At 41.9% G+C, this 14,963-nt stretch overlaps 1 protein-coding gene across 2 annotated transcripts in view; it reads right to left on the bottom strand.

Annotated features, from left to right (window-relative positions):
• luzp2 (leucine zipper protein 2) overlaps window positions 1–14,103 on the bottom strand; it is a 146,908-nt gene extending 132,805 nt beyond the window's left edge. The window contains exon 1 of one of the 2 annotated variants that reach the window (XM_034577902.1): window positions 13,758–14,103. In XM_034577902.1, the coding sequence (XP_034433793.1) occupies window positions 13,758–13,819 (62 nt within the window). In that variant the 5' untranslated portion in view covers window positions 13,820–14,103. The remainder of the gene's footprint in view (window positions 1–13,757) is intronic. The other variant, XM_034577892.1, reaches the window with a different exon arrangement.
• Between the last annotated feature and the right edge of the window lie 860 nt (window positions 14,104–14,963).

Raw genomic sequence — 14,963 nt, 5'->3', positions numbered from 1 at the left:
TCATTAAATCAGAGTTAATCCAAACACCTGTCATCAAATGCTAATTTGCTAAACACGGCGAGGAGGTTGTTTGGTATAACTTACTTAACATCTGAGGTGATTTTTGTGAATGCAACTCCAGATGGTTAATGCAGTTACGGAGCAGGAATACTCTGTGAATTCTGATGTCTGGCTTATAGACGCTGCTCTGAATGTCCTCAACAACCTCCACAGTCCACAACTTGATCCGTGTTTATGCATTAAAGGGCTCCAGTGTAACCGTGCCCCTATTAGACAGATTATGAGATTAGAGGCACATTAGAATGCATCCCTAATCCGAGCAGTCAAGTCGGGACAGTAAGCAAGGCGAGCAAACACAAACTGAGAACACGGGATCTGTGGGAACGCAGTAACACCAAATCTGTGCCGAGACACGCACCATCACCACCGCGTCATGAAGCTAGCTGGCTGATTGCAGCTGCTGGGATGTAATTGGTTTGGCGTCAGCACATTTTAAGTGCAGTGACTCTGTAGCGCATGTTGTTTTCCATGTGGTCCAAAAATACCAAAGTCTGTGGGTCTTGCCTTTAATAAAATACAGCTCTCCCCTTTTCGTCTGTGTGTGGGAGCTTCAGCACTTCTGAGAAAACGGTGCTTTGCAGCCAAATGGACATTCGCTGGAGTGGTCGCCCCTCCTGTCATTTTGTCAACACCATCTCTGTGTGGAGCTCAGCCAAGCAAGACGTCTGACAGACAGGCAAATGGGAGTGGTGGACTTCAGCTACATAACACCCTCTCTGACCTCTTTGTGCCCACCGGTGAGCTTCAGCACACATGTACACACACACACACACAAAAGAAGAATATGCCATATTTTGTAACCTGAACTTCATCTTTGCTCTCCGGTACTTTTCAATTGTCTCAGAATAAAAGGAATTAGAAGAAAACAAGAAATCAGCGAGAGGTTAGGCTGCATGAGTGAGTTTCCATTTGTTGCCCGATAGCAAACCTGACACTAAAAATTGATTGGCAAGTGACAATAGCCCCTTAATCCTGAAGCATCATCCCGAGAGCATCGTTTCTGGTTCCATCGTTAGAAAAATATGAATCTCTGAATATATATCGCAGAGAAGTGTCTTTTTCCAATCGGTTTGGGGACTTGCCAATCTATTCAAAATGGCACATTGCTAATGTAAAAAACATAAATGAACAATAAACTAAAATGTCCCCAAAAGTAGAAAACAAGACCTAATTTTAATCTGACAGTTTCCATGGATTCATGCAATTCATATCAAGTCTGCACTTTAACAACAGCTCTGACGCTCCATCTTTCCTCAAGACACCGTTCTTCTCTTGCAGTGAATAGAAAAGTGTCCCAAACGTACCATCCAGTGCTGCAGGTCTGCGGGCATAAAACCCTCAATCAAAGTATAAAACAAAAACATTCGGGAGATAAACTGCCACCGAGGGCACCACTGAACGGCTCCTTTGTGCTAAATGCCGCGTGCCACTGCTGAAATCCGTCCCTTCTTCACACACACCGAGCGACACACTTATCAGTCAGGTGTCACGGCAAAACACTGGGAAAACAGGGCGATAGGGGACTCAAATGTAACCAGCACTTGTCAGCCAAGATGGATCCTGACACCGGAATATGCTCGGGAAATGATTAGATAAAAAATAACAGAATCCGCCAGGGCGTCTTCGAGGAGGTGTGCTGGCAGCTGATAAAGGATTCAGATTTATGTAGCCTTCACCAAAAGAAGCAGATATTATGTTTCTAGAAAAAATGGTACACGGGAGCCGGGCTGTGACGTACAGAAAACCCAGCAGAGAGCACAGAGCAAATATGCAGGGGTTAATAAAACACAGGAAATGAAAAGCAGCAGTAGTTTGGCAGGTCGACGTGATATCTCTGGAAATCAATTTCAGCTCTTCCACGTGTCTTTTGTTTGTCCTTGACTATCGATGGTACATCTCTGTGAGACAGGTTTTTCTGACATGGACATTTACTGAAATGCATTAAACAGCAAACAGTGAGATCTGTAGCCTGGCATCACCAGATCAATGCACATTCATGAATGAGAAGGGAACCTCAGCTCATCTTTTATTCTCAAGGGCTGATTTCAGCAGTCGAACACCCAAATGTGTTTGGACACAATTGGATAGACTGACAACCAATCAGAGCAACACATAATAAAGAAACACAGCTTTTTGGGAAATGTGGCATTTGTCTAATACTGTCAGCAGATCTAACAGACCTCTCCGCAGCAGGAGCCATCTTGGTTAGCGGCGCTTTCCTGTCAGTCATCATATCAAACCCACTCGTCCCAGGTCAGATGGAAATCTGTGAGAACGTGGAGGGACGCCAGGCCCAGCTGTGAGAGCGGAGGAACACGAGCTCTCTGATTGGTCCGGTTTCCCGGGTAGGTCATTTGATTATTAGAGGAACGAGCTCAAGTGGTCAAGTGATGTGTTGAATTACACTGAGCACCATTGACAGCTGTGGCAAATTATGACACTCATCCAATCTCTGCTGTCAACACTGATCACACTTCAATTACTCAACAACATGGTACCTACATGAAGGCTTGCACTCGGCCTGAAGTCCTCCACCAAATAAATTTTACATCTACCTCAGTGTCAGCTGCTGTAACACGTGAGGACAACTTTCCCATACGAGCCTCAACCGCAGTTCAAGAAGCAAACTGCACCCGGCACAGTCTAATCTGATAGATCACACTTGAAACTGTCTGCTCAGCAATAATTCCTGCAGGGGGATGGGCACATGGATTTCCCTGAACGCTGGAGCAGAAGCAAGTCCCTGCAGCTCGGTACTGGGATTGTAAACGACAACGCTTTACCTTTTATACCTGAAGACACAAGATGAGCTCAATCTCAATCTCCTGACATACCTAATTAATCAAATTACCTGAATCAGAAGAAAATTGATGCTTTCAAATGATTGTTAGTAAACCAATATGTTTCCTGCAGCATAGTGGGATATCGACTGGGATGAGGAGAGGTGCGTTCACAGGTTGGAAACTATCCAGAATTGCCTTTGACCCAAGAAGGAGGTGCTATTCTTCTTTGGATTGGCAGGTTGGTAGAAATGGTTTGTGGCCCAGTTCATAACAAAAACACTTTACCTGACCGAGAAGTAAATCCCACCATCGTACAATATTTAACTCCCCTTGGGTTTTTTCCAGTTTTTGAGCAGAACCATGCAACAGAATTTGATAGATTTTACACAAATTACCCATTTATGAATGTGTGACACATCCGTGTGAATCTTCTTTATTATTTAACACAGACTCACTCATGATGCTATTTGTGAGCGTTTTTATCAGCGCTGGCACAAATAGCACATCTCTGGTGAATGGTCAGATCTGATGCACAGGATTGGGAATTTTCCAGTTTTGCTTAAAAATAGAGATTCCTCATATTTTATACTGGTTTAGTGGCATGTGATGACATTTAGATTCAATTTTCACATCTCAAACCCTAACCACTGACCCTAATCTCTAACCACATGACTAATCGATTGATGTTAATCAGAGAAACTGTAAAACTGCACCGTGATGAAAGGAATGAGGCTGAACATGCTCTGAGAATTACTCATATAGAAAAAGAGTAAAAATAGAGAGAGTAAATAGAGAAGAGTTATGCAATTTGTTTCACTTGGATTGACATTTACTGTACATTGCACCTTGTGCACTTGCCAAGTCTATAAAGGTAAAGTCTGAGAAAACTGAAGATGATGCATCATTTCACCCTTTCAGCTGCACGGTGCATAACTCTGTGGGAACAGGATGCTACTGGACACAAAGGGAGGATTTTTTGCATCGTATTTCTGAAAGCGAGGACACGGTTGAGGTGCAGGTGTTATTTCCCTATCCTTAAAAAAAAAAATTAATTTATGGCTGTGACCCTGAATTCATAACACAGGTGTCTTTGGAGCAGGTGCTCCTTGTATTTGCCGAGGACTTGGATGATAGATTTCATGTCACTTCTCCCTTTGTTCACAGAACTTTTGTTGTTGAGTCTTTGGGCTTGAATTCCACCTGAACCATCAATATGCTAATAACAATCTGGAAGCACATAACGTAAATTAATCTTTACTTCACACACTCAGGTTATTATTGCTCGGCAAAAACAATCAAAGAAAGGAAGTCCTGATTCATGGCAGTGGACTAATTGAGAGTGAGGATGTTTTTCAGAGATTAAAAGAGTTTTAAAGAAGAACTGCTGCTGCTGTGGCTTTTAAAATGTGGATCAATCAGAGCACATTTTAAAGTGAATGATGGGGTAAAATTCTTGAAAGAGTTGCAATTAAAGACAACTTTAAGAACACAAAGCAGTTACGATAGATAAGAGCACTGACGGGGCTCAGACGAACGCTGCGACACAATGAATAAGTCGATAAAAACGACAAACCGCTCCTTCTATGTTTTTCTTAAATAATTGAAGCATTTCGTGTAGACCTGTATTATTAATGATCTCCCATCTTTTGTTTAGGCCGATAAAAAATACCTCCACAATCTGTGATCTCTGGTGATATTTTGTGCGCGCTGCAGAAACCATCAGCACTTTGGCTCATTCCATACTGAACCAATTATGGGCCATTAAATTGGAGAAAAGAATGAAAATGGGGAACGGACAGATTTCTGATGGCAGCTTAATGATTAGAAAAAGAGTTGATGACTTGGAGCTGAATCTCAAGAGAGAGAGAGAGAGGCTGGTGAAATGTGGGGGGGGGGGCAAGGTGAACAAATACCCCCGCTCCGTGTCTAGAGACAGTCTGCAAGCACCAAGCTTCAGTGGAGCTGCTCAATAGAAGAACATGTGATGTGTGAAGGGCAGCTCATATATCACATGGACTTGAATAAAGGTAGTAAAGAAAAAGAAAAATGGCAACTGGGAGGCGAAGGAAACGAGACAATGATTCAAATGTTAGATAAATGCTTCATCTCCCTCCGTCTGAACGAGATTTACATGTGATATTTGAACCTACTGCACTGTAGATGTTTTGAATAATGGTTTCCCAGAAGATGAATATGTTGCAGACGTAATGAATACATCTGCTCGTCAGTGTATGTTTATATTTACACAAGGCTTCAAATGCAATATGTAAAGAACGCCTGTTTTACAATGTCAGCTTGTTCCGTTGCGTCTTTCATTTTGTTAAAGTGACAACATATGTAGACAAGTTCCTCTTTATTAATTTTACATGCTTGTATTTAGACCCTGTGGAAACACAATACGGCATCACTCAGTAATTATACCACACCAACTTAATTAAAAAATATATTTTAACTGTAAGTGCATATTCACTTAAAAAAAAAGAAAATAGAACAAATTGGATAGTGATTATTTCTTCTTTTAATTATCATCCAACAGAATGTTTTTCAGCAAAAATGCCAAATGCTCTCTGCTGAGTTTTTCTACCACAAAGGACGTTGCTCACCTGTAGCAGCCCTAACAGCACAGTACAGTAATTATGATGGGTGAAGTGATTCTGATGTTACTCGTCTCTGGGGCTCAGAGCACATCATTAAAATTAATGTGTAAACTGAAAAACTGGAAGCCTGTGTATCTTTTTCAAATAATAAGAATAAACTATGATTACTGCGGTTGTGTGCCTCCGCCAACCATTGGAGATTCTGTGTCTATATATTTCTACATACTTTTTTTTCCAGACTCATATAAAGGTCACTGTGACCTTTGACAACTGAGACATTATCACTTCACCTTTGAGTCCAAGTGACAACTGATGAAAAGTTGAAGAAATTCCCTCCAGCAGTCTCGAGTCCAAGTGAGTGTTTGTACCAAATTTGAGGAAATTTCCTGAAGGCATTCTTAAGATAACACGTTCACAGGAATGGGACGGACCGACAGACGGACCAACAGACGGACCGACAGACAGACCGACAGACGGACCGACAGACAGACAGACGGACAGACAGACAGACGGACCGACAGACAGACAGACAGACGGACAGACAGACCAACAGACGGACCGACAGACAGACGGACCGACAGACAGACGGACCGACAGACAGACAGACAGACAGACAGACAGACAGACGGACAGATAGACAGACCGACAGACGGACCGATAGACAGACGGACCGACAGACAACCGCCGTTGCAAGGCATAAAAAAGCATAAACAATATTGAGACTCTGCTACAGGTGTCCGGATCAAACTCAATGAAATATGGAAGATATATTCACTTGAATCTAATGACTGACATCCACAGTACATCAATATATAGAGGGCCTGCCCACATGGATAAAATCTCACTATTTGCAAACTAACTTGACTGAGATCTGCAAAATATGAGTGAGAACAAATGATTTCTCTGCCAAACGTCTCCCAGAAATATACAACGTGAGGCATTCAAGGACTACGAGTTAATTGCAGCATCTACTGTCTGCATGTGAGGCTCTTAAGGAAAAAATAACCTGGGTAAGACTCTCCTCCTCTTACCTGCTTCAGTATCTGCTTGTGCATCGGTCACAACACCACCGGCAGTAAATTCTCAACCAGAACCAAAAACACTGATGCAGGCTTCATCGTCAGCCTGTGTCAGCCAATGGTCTGGAAAACGTGAGAGCCCATGCTGCTTTGTTTGCAAACAAAGAAATGGCAAAAAGGTGCGGCACAAACGATGAAGAGGTGGAGGAGTTGCTCAAAATAAACCAAACCACACAACAAATGATTTATACTCTGTAACGATCCATGATTCAAATGATAACGTGGAAAAAGGTCACACTACCCCCCCTCACTACACTGAAGCATTCTCCTTCAGTTTCACAGGGAATTGACTCGTAGCTGTTCGACAACAATTCACGGAGAATGTTTTAATGTGGTGCCACTGAGACGAGGAACCGTGCACAGCTTTTCTTTATGACAGTTATACAGCTTGCACTTCACTGTGAAGAAGAAAACAATCCCGACACTAACGAGAGAAGGAAGACGTCATGTTCACAGGGACTGAGCAATTAAATACCTGCCAATCACAACAGTGACTGTGACAACCCAACACACATCTCCACGCACAGGACAGAAGGAGGGAAATCAAATCCTGGTAGATAAACAAATAAAGATTTACAATCCAAACACAGTCTCCTTAAAGCAGATATGATCTATTTATTACAACCACAAGAATTATTATACTGTTTATATCCTGTTTACATTATAGAATAACTATTTTCTGTACTTCCTTATGATTATACTGGTCCTAGCTTTATATTTCCGTATGCTTGTTACATGTCTACTTATTTATTGTGTATTTACTCATTCTTCCTATTGATATTACTATTATGCTGAAATGTGGGACGAATAGTTTCACAGCATATCAGTTCATTGTTTAAAATCATAACTTTCTCAGTGTCGTTGCGTACAGTAGTTTTTATGTTTCCTTATAGAATACTAACGACATAGTACTACAAGCTGTACAATTTGTGATCTTTCCTGATGTACCCGTGCATCTTTAAGCGTAGAAAATATGGACTTTCAGTAGTTCTACTACTGTAAATTTACTTGAAATGTCAGAGCAGTGTTACACAGCAGGCTGTCATTTTGTTTGGGCCTCAGCGGTCGTCAGTGTTGTATTTCTAATAACTAATAAAAACCATAGAGTGAAGATAACGACAGGTTTAACGACAGGTTTCACCAAATGATGATTAGTCTTGTAAGGCCTTTAAATGTGTGATGATTCCCTCAATCACACCATCCACACATCCGTATTCACACAGCAAGCAAATCCTCCCCAGTTAAGTGAGGGAAAAAACGTTGTGTTCCAAGCAGCATGATAACAAGTGAACCGTGACACACACTTCCACTGCTGTGGTTTCAAATGTCTTCCGAGAGCAACAGCACGGTACCTGAAATGTGGCCTTGCATATAAAAACGTCTGGCTACTCTTCACCCCCCCCCGCTGATTGTGGTCCTTTTAATTACTTTCTCATTTGTAGGAGCCATCCAAGGTTCTGTTTATTGTAGTCCACTTCATTACTGTCATGTGGCCAATGTGGTTGCCATGGTGTGGCCATTACGCCTCGTCCTTTGAATTTCAATTATCATTCACCGTCTGATTTGAGCCCAGGACGTTACAGGGCTGCAGAAATATCATTTTTTTTTAATCTTATGGATCCAAACCCATCCACTAAAGGTCAATATCTGCAATCGTGTATCTGCTACAGAGGTTATTGGATGGAAGGAAAACCAGGGTAGATTATTTTTGTCTCCATCTAATTCTGGGACACGCCAATATTTTATGTTGCATGAGTCGAGACACAGGTCGCTGCTACACATTAAAAGCCACCCAGCGGTTTCCTGTGCGTGGTAAGTGAACAGATGTCTTGTTGAGGTGCATATCCCACCGTACCACTGCTCTGCAAAACAGGTACATTAAAGGTGGATCAAGGGTTTTTCTAAATCAGCAGCCATAAAGGAGGCAAAATGTACACAGAGGGGCCGATTATGTGTCCATCATGCACTACTCCTCATTCTGTAAGGTTCATATTTAAGTCATTCCTTGTTTACCCTTACCTCCATAGCTTTGAGCAAAGCCACACATCGAAATAAAACATGCTTAACACATTATCATACTTATTGTTAGTAAGTAACTAGTGACACTGTGGCCAATCAGATCTTAGCTGGAGCCAGTGCCCCTCCCCCCCCTGGTCCCACCCCTCGATCTGCCCGGAGATAAATGTTTGCTCATGGGTGTCAGATCAAAGCTGGCAGACTCCTCCGATGTCCTTCGATATAAATGAAGAACCAGATCATGATGACGATCAGACTCAGAAACAATCAGGACCAATGAAAACACAGCCGAGCCCCATCTGAAGAAAACATCTGCAACATCAGCCCTTCACGCTCACTCGGATCAGCCAGTGCTCAAAGTAGTTTCCCCTTCATCATCTAAATGCTAAACAATGCCCAAATAGAAGAGGTGGATTGTTTCCCCTCAGTCCGTATCCCTGCTGATTATTTACACTCCATCAATGTATAGATTGACATTAGCACATCTCCCTGGTCAATAGTTGGGTCTAATTCTGCATCTGCTCCACACTTGACCTCCAGTCAATGCTCACCGCTCCACCCAGCGTGGTGGGTGTTCGAGTTTCATCTCAGACTTTTGAAATTGAAAAGCAAAACAACATGCAGACTGAAAGTGAGATATCATGGGGAGTTTCTCTCTCTCTCTCTCTCTCTCTCTCGACTGAATTTATTCATCGCAACGTGTAAGAAAGTATTGATTGATGTAAATGACGATCTGAGGGATGTTTACAACTCAGCAAACATGTGACGGACTGAGCAAAGACGGCATCTGCTGTTGTGATGAATTAATATAAAGAGGCTGAGCACCTTTCGGCGTTCCTGCGGCTGTAGGCATAAAAAAATAAAACAGTTGAACAAGGACATGCTTTCTTTATCCTTAAGAGCAGTTTCTATGACAAGGAAATGAATAGATACTAAGCAAGTGTCTCACAAATTGAGATGATATTTTTGATGTAATGTTTGGTTTGATTGCTGGCAGCCTTATGAATATATATATAAGAACAAAATGCTGTTATTACAAAACATAATCATACAAGAGAAATGCAAATGGTGACTGATATCATGAAGCATTCATTATAATCCCTGCACAGCTCAATCATTAGTCCCTTTATCTTCCTTTTCACGTCTGACCCTATGTAACATGATTCAAAAGACATGTTATCTAGAATATTCTTGTATGCACTGGCAAATATTAACATATAAAGCAGTGTCTCTCTCTCTCTGTCGTCTTTTTAATTGCTGTCCAAAACACTCATGAATATTTGATGCTGTGGAAATCCCACCAGATATCACCGTCTCCAAGAGGAGCCCCCTAAGGTGAGGGACATCAAAGATGGCATCAAGAAAACGTGTCAACTGCGTTTCAAGAAACTCCTTAAAGGGGAATATTTGACTATTGATCCGTGGAACGACAGATAAAAAAAAAAAAAGAAAGTCAAACGCAAAAAGTCGCCTCGCAACCCTGACCCAGAGGTGGCCGGTCATATCTCACGGGACCAGTGTCAATGCAGCCCTGTCTTCTGCCTAAGTACCAATTGATTTCTGCAATGACATACAGCCCTGCGGCACCATTATGTGGCCTGAGTAACCCACTCAATTCATTAAAATCAAATCCATCTTAATCAAGCTCTCACAGGAGCAGGTACTGGCACCGGAACAGTACATTTTACAGAGATAATAAGACATAAAATTCGACAATTGTTAAAAAATAGTGAATGTTTGTAGAACACTTTTTTTTTGGGGTGGGGGGTGTTGCAGTTAACTTGTGAAATGGATCCCCTCACGCACCGCTGATGTGATGATAGTGAATCAAGCAAAGCGAGGCAGAGCAATATGTAGACGAGACAGCTCCAGTCACATTTCATTTTGCTGCAGCAGAAGCACCTCACAGTCAGGCCTCCTCAAAGTTACACTATTACAACCAGAAATGAGCGTGTCACAAACGATAAGCCTTGTTCGGATGCCTGAGCTCCAGGATAACAACAGAAATCTGAGGAGATGCGAGGACCCAATCAACTCAAGGAAGGTTTTTTCGAGTGCCAGCTTCATCCAAAGCAACAAAAAAAATATATCCACCCACAGTATTATTTCATTCTCGGGCCTTGCTTGTGGTTTTGATGATCAGACAAAGAAAGGGAGGAAAAAATAACGTAAGCCGAACACCCTCTGAAAGATGTTGAGGTGGAAATGAGGTACATCAAAACAAAAGACAAACGCAAATCGAAAAATTATGTACTGCTTTTATCCAAAAATCTGGCCATGTTAGCAATTATAAAACCAATTTCAGGAGCTTTATGTTAAATGCATCTCTGCCAACTGTTACCGCCTCAGTCGAAGCACTCTAGGGCAGCGCTAGATCAAAAGACAGCATGGCATGATAATACAGCAGCTAATTACCCCCGACTATTAAAAGCATAGCTAATTCTGCATATTTGACGCGGATAACAGTCGACAAAAGTCAACCTCTGCAGGAGGAGTGGATCAGCGATGGAGCGGACAGGTGTTACGGATCAGCAGCTTTTTTTTTTTGCCTGTTTCAGTAAGGACCTTTAATTTAATCCATCCATGGCTGCTTGTAGTGATGACTAATCTTTAGAAGTGAAAAATAACCTTTCGCCGTCCTTGCGGATGCCTCATGGCGGTCCCTTTAAAATCATGGACATTTGAGAGAGTCCTGAGGAAAACCTTGTCCCCAACACAAGAGCTACTCACCTGTCCCTTGAGTATTAATGAGTAGTAAAGTTTAGCGCTGATCTTGAAAACAGTAGTTTAAAAACAAAGATGAAAATAGGACTGGGCAATAAAACAATATCTATTAATAGAGCTATGTCATTTCCATCAATAGCAACATAACATTATTTCCCATGATAATTTCCGATATCGACTGATATGACCTTTTATATCTTGATAGAATTTTCTGCCATATGGTCCATTCCTTATAAAAAACATATCAAAAATGTTACTCAAGCTAATTGGCCACTTCCTCACCATATTGCATATACTGTACATGTATTTAGATCAGAAACATCCTGATCATGATATGGATCTGCAGCAAATATACCCGTTTAGAGATATATGACCTCGACACGTTTTCTTCATAACTATCTCTACACCATTTCTTGAGACGTGTACGGAAATGTTCAAAAGCATCTTGCAATGTTAAAGACAGTGAGAAACGTTTCCTGGATCCAACCCCTTATCTGGATCCATCCACCAAGATTCATGGTGATCTGTATCGGTAGTTTTTTGCATAATCCTATTAACTACCAAGAAAAACCATCTCCTTGTTGGAGGTAGTAAAACGATAACATTACTGCCCCATTGACTATAGTGTTCATCAAAATCCCTCTGATAGAATGTCTGTGAAAGTGACTCTGTGATATTTTATGCACCATAAAGACAAACAGATCTTGTTTGGGTCGAGTTTGAGAAACAGATGAAGTGATGTAAAAATACTTGTTACACTAACTTGTAATCAGAGCCCATTCATAATTGAAATGATTACGACATGATAGTATTGGCTGGTTATCTCCACTGCTTCCTGGGGGCAGAACAGGCAGATGTGTCAGTGCAGATGAGGACTGACGACCCTGCGGTTCAGTAGGTCACAGTTGATGTTTCACCTTTTGCCTGGAACATCCCTCTGACTTTAACAGAAACCCAGCCTCCTGAGCACATTCTTGTTTCGATGTTGAATTTGGAAACAAACTAATGAAACACTAATGATTATATCTGTGTCACTGTCTGCTGGTAATTACCTCCATGACATTCCCCCCTCAAGAGGTTCCATACAATCTGCAGTGACCTGCCAAATTACCACAGTAATGCCTCCTCCTCCAATTAGCACCTGAAAGATCACCTCGGAGGCGGATGATGTCACACGCCGTTTAAAAAATAAATATTGAGACGGATATAATGAGCCTAAAATTGTCTAAATATTTCTCAATATGCCCAATCAACCAATTAGATGATGTGAAAACAGACTGAAAAGTTGTTCCAATAGGTTGTTTAGACATTTGCTTTATGCAGTTATTAACACATGTGTATTAAAGGGTGTGTCGGTGCCTAATCTGCACATGACTACACGCTGGAGGTGATTACATCAATACTGCCCTTTGTTATACGAGTCATACGTACATCATCATCATCAGTGTACCTCTCAATGACCAAAATGTTGGAAATGGGCAATAACCTTGACTTCTTTCTCTGCAAATCTCTATCTACTGTATCTCCTCAGGCAAAAAAAGACACATTGCACATCCTGTACATTCACGTGTTTGGCAACACAGCACAAAAAAACACTAACCATGCTGGTATTTGTCTGTTTGTGACTTCCAATCCTCTGCAACTGCATTTCACTAATTCACCAAGAACAACGATGAAAAAAACGGAATCCAAATGTTTTTTGGGCACCGAGCAGAAAAGGGAAAGGCAAGTTTTATAATGCATGCCTCCCTGCTTGTGATGTCTCCACGGTATAGTCAAAGCCCTGAATTTCCTCTCACGGTTCTCATTAAGGCAGTGGTGTCAGGCACTGGCGGAGAAGAAGGATGATTTTATCAATGATTTAATTAATCATCAAAACTCCCGCTCTCCACACATTTCTCTCTTATTCATTCTACTCGCCCATCACTCCTTGAGCTTCTTCCAAGGGCTGATATCTCTCACACACACGCACACACACACACACACACACACACAGACACACACACACGCAGATAGAAACACACCTGCTCTTTTTCCCTGCAACACAAGTAGCCTTGTCCTTTCTCTCAGTTCCCCTGACTTCAACTTGCTCCCTCCCTGACCGGCAGGCAGCAAAAGTGCCCCAAAAAGCAAAGTCACCACTATTCAAGATGCGTCGCGTTCGGGGAATTACCACCACAAAAGGACAACTGTCTCTCAGCCTGCGCAGAACTGGGGAAGATAAAAGCCCAGTTCAACAGATAAGCTCTTCCTTCCTCCTTTTTCCCCCCCAAGTCTTTCATTCTCACAACATGCTGAGCACACAGAGGATCGCTGCCAGGGTGAATTAAGGCATCAGCGTTTGGCAGCACTGAACAAACCTCCAGATTAGTGATCTAACGTTGCCCGTTGCATGCTTTGAACCTACACCCCCCCCCACCTCTTTTGTTCCAGAGTCCCCATCAGGGTGAAACTGAGCAAAGAAAAGAAAACGCTCTCCCTCCTGTTTCGTCTCTTACCTGGTGTTGAGGCTCAGAGCCGGACAGAGAAGCAGTAAGCAAATAGCTTGGATGAATTTCATAGCTGTCTCACACTCCCGTTCCTTCTGCCTTCTCAGATGCTTTTTGCCTTTCCCCCCCGTGTCTCTCTCCTCGCTCTCTAGCTCTCCCACTGGCTGCCTGGGTTTTTTTAGCGCACTCTCATACACATTCACGCACACACACAACACACACGCACGCACCCAGACACACAAGCAGCGAGGCAGACAGATGCAACACAGTGGCTCGGTGAGAGGGAGGATCTCTGGCTTTAAATAACACAGGGACACGGACCGACTTGCTAATGGAAAGGAGGCGGGTGGGGCTGAAATAAAGAGAGAGATGTGGGAGTGATATGATGTCAGCGCCCGTGCAGCTTCAGCTATTGGTGAGAGGCATTCTTGCCATTGTTTGGTGCCGGTCGGAAAAAATAAACCACTCCGTTCATTCCATTCTGCCCATTTAGTCCCAGGATAGTGGGACTGGGCTGATTGGTGGAGACACAGCAACATTTAGTGGAAGGAGCGGGCAAAACACTCGGGGGGGGTTTAACAGATCAGTCACAGCAAAGTCACAGTTCACTTAAAAAACTAATAGATTTAAAGTGTAATTAGCTCTGTACTTAAGACATAAGGAAAGGTCAAGTCGTTAGTGGATGAGCGCAGAAAATGAAAAGAGCATTAATTACGTTCGGTTCGGGGGAAAAAACACGCTGAACTACAATGTGGATTAAAATGTTCACCCTTTGCTCTTTGTCTTAATTTAAAGCTTTGATGTTTTTTCTGTGTCTCAAACAGTAAATGTTGTGTCCACTCGTACAGAAGTGAACTGGGAATCGTTCAATCCAGTAGAAACTTGCTTTTCTGCTCTGTTTTTAGAAAATAAAAATACATTTTTAAAAACAAAACAGCCATTTTTTTTATTTCTGTAAAGAAAAACCAGTGAAAACGTAAACAGTGAAATAATTTATTAGAAGAATGTAATATGCTCGCTATCAACGTTTGAGCAAAAGTTTGTTTGTTGAAATATTTAAAAAAGAAGATGTTTTCAACATTAATTATCCAAAGTAAAATTTAAATGAATCCTAACTCAGCAGAATATGGAGCTATGGATAAAATTATATTATATTCAGTGTCAGGTTTATTGTGATGAATAGCAAACTGTATATTTTATATCTGTAGGAAAAGA

The sequence above is a fragment of the Hippoglossus hippoglossus genome, chromosome 3 (assembly GCF_009819705.1).
Source record: "Hippoglossus hippoglossus isolate fHipHip1 chromosome 3, fHipHip1.pri, whole genome shotgun sequence".
Lineage (NCBI taxonomy): Eukaryota > Metazoa > Chordata > Actinopteri > Pleuronectiformes > Pleuronectidae > Hippoglossus > Hippoglossus hippoglossus.
Note: the sequence above shows the minus strand (reverse complement) of the source record. Positions and strands in the feature narration are given on the sequence as shown.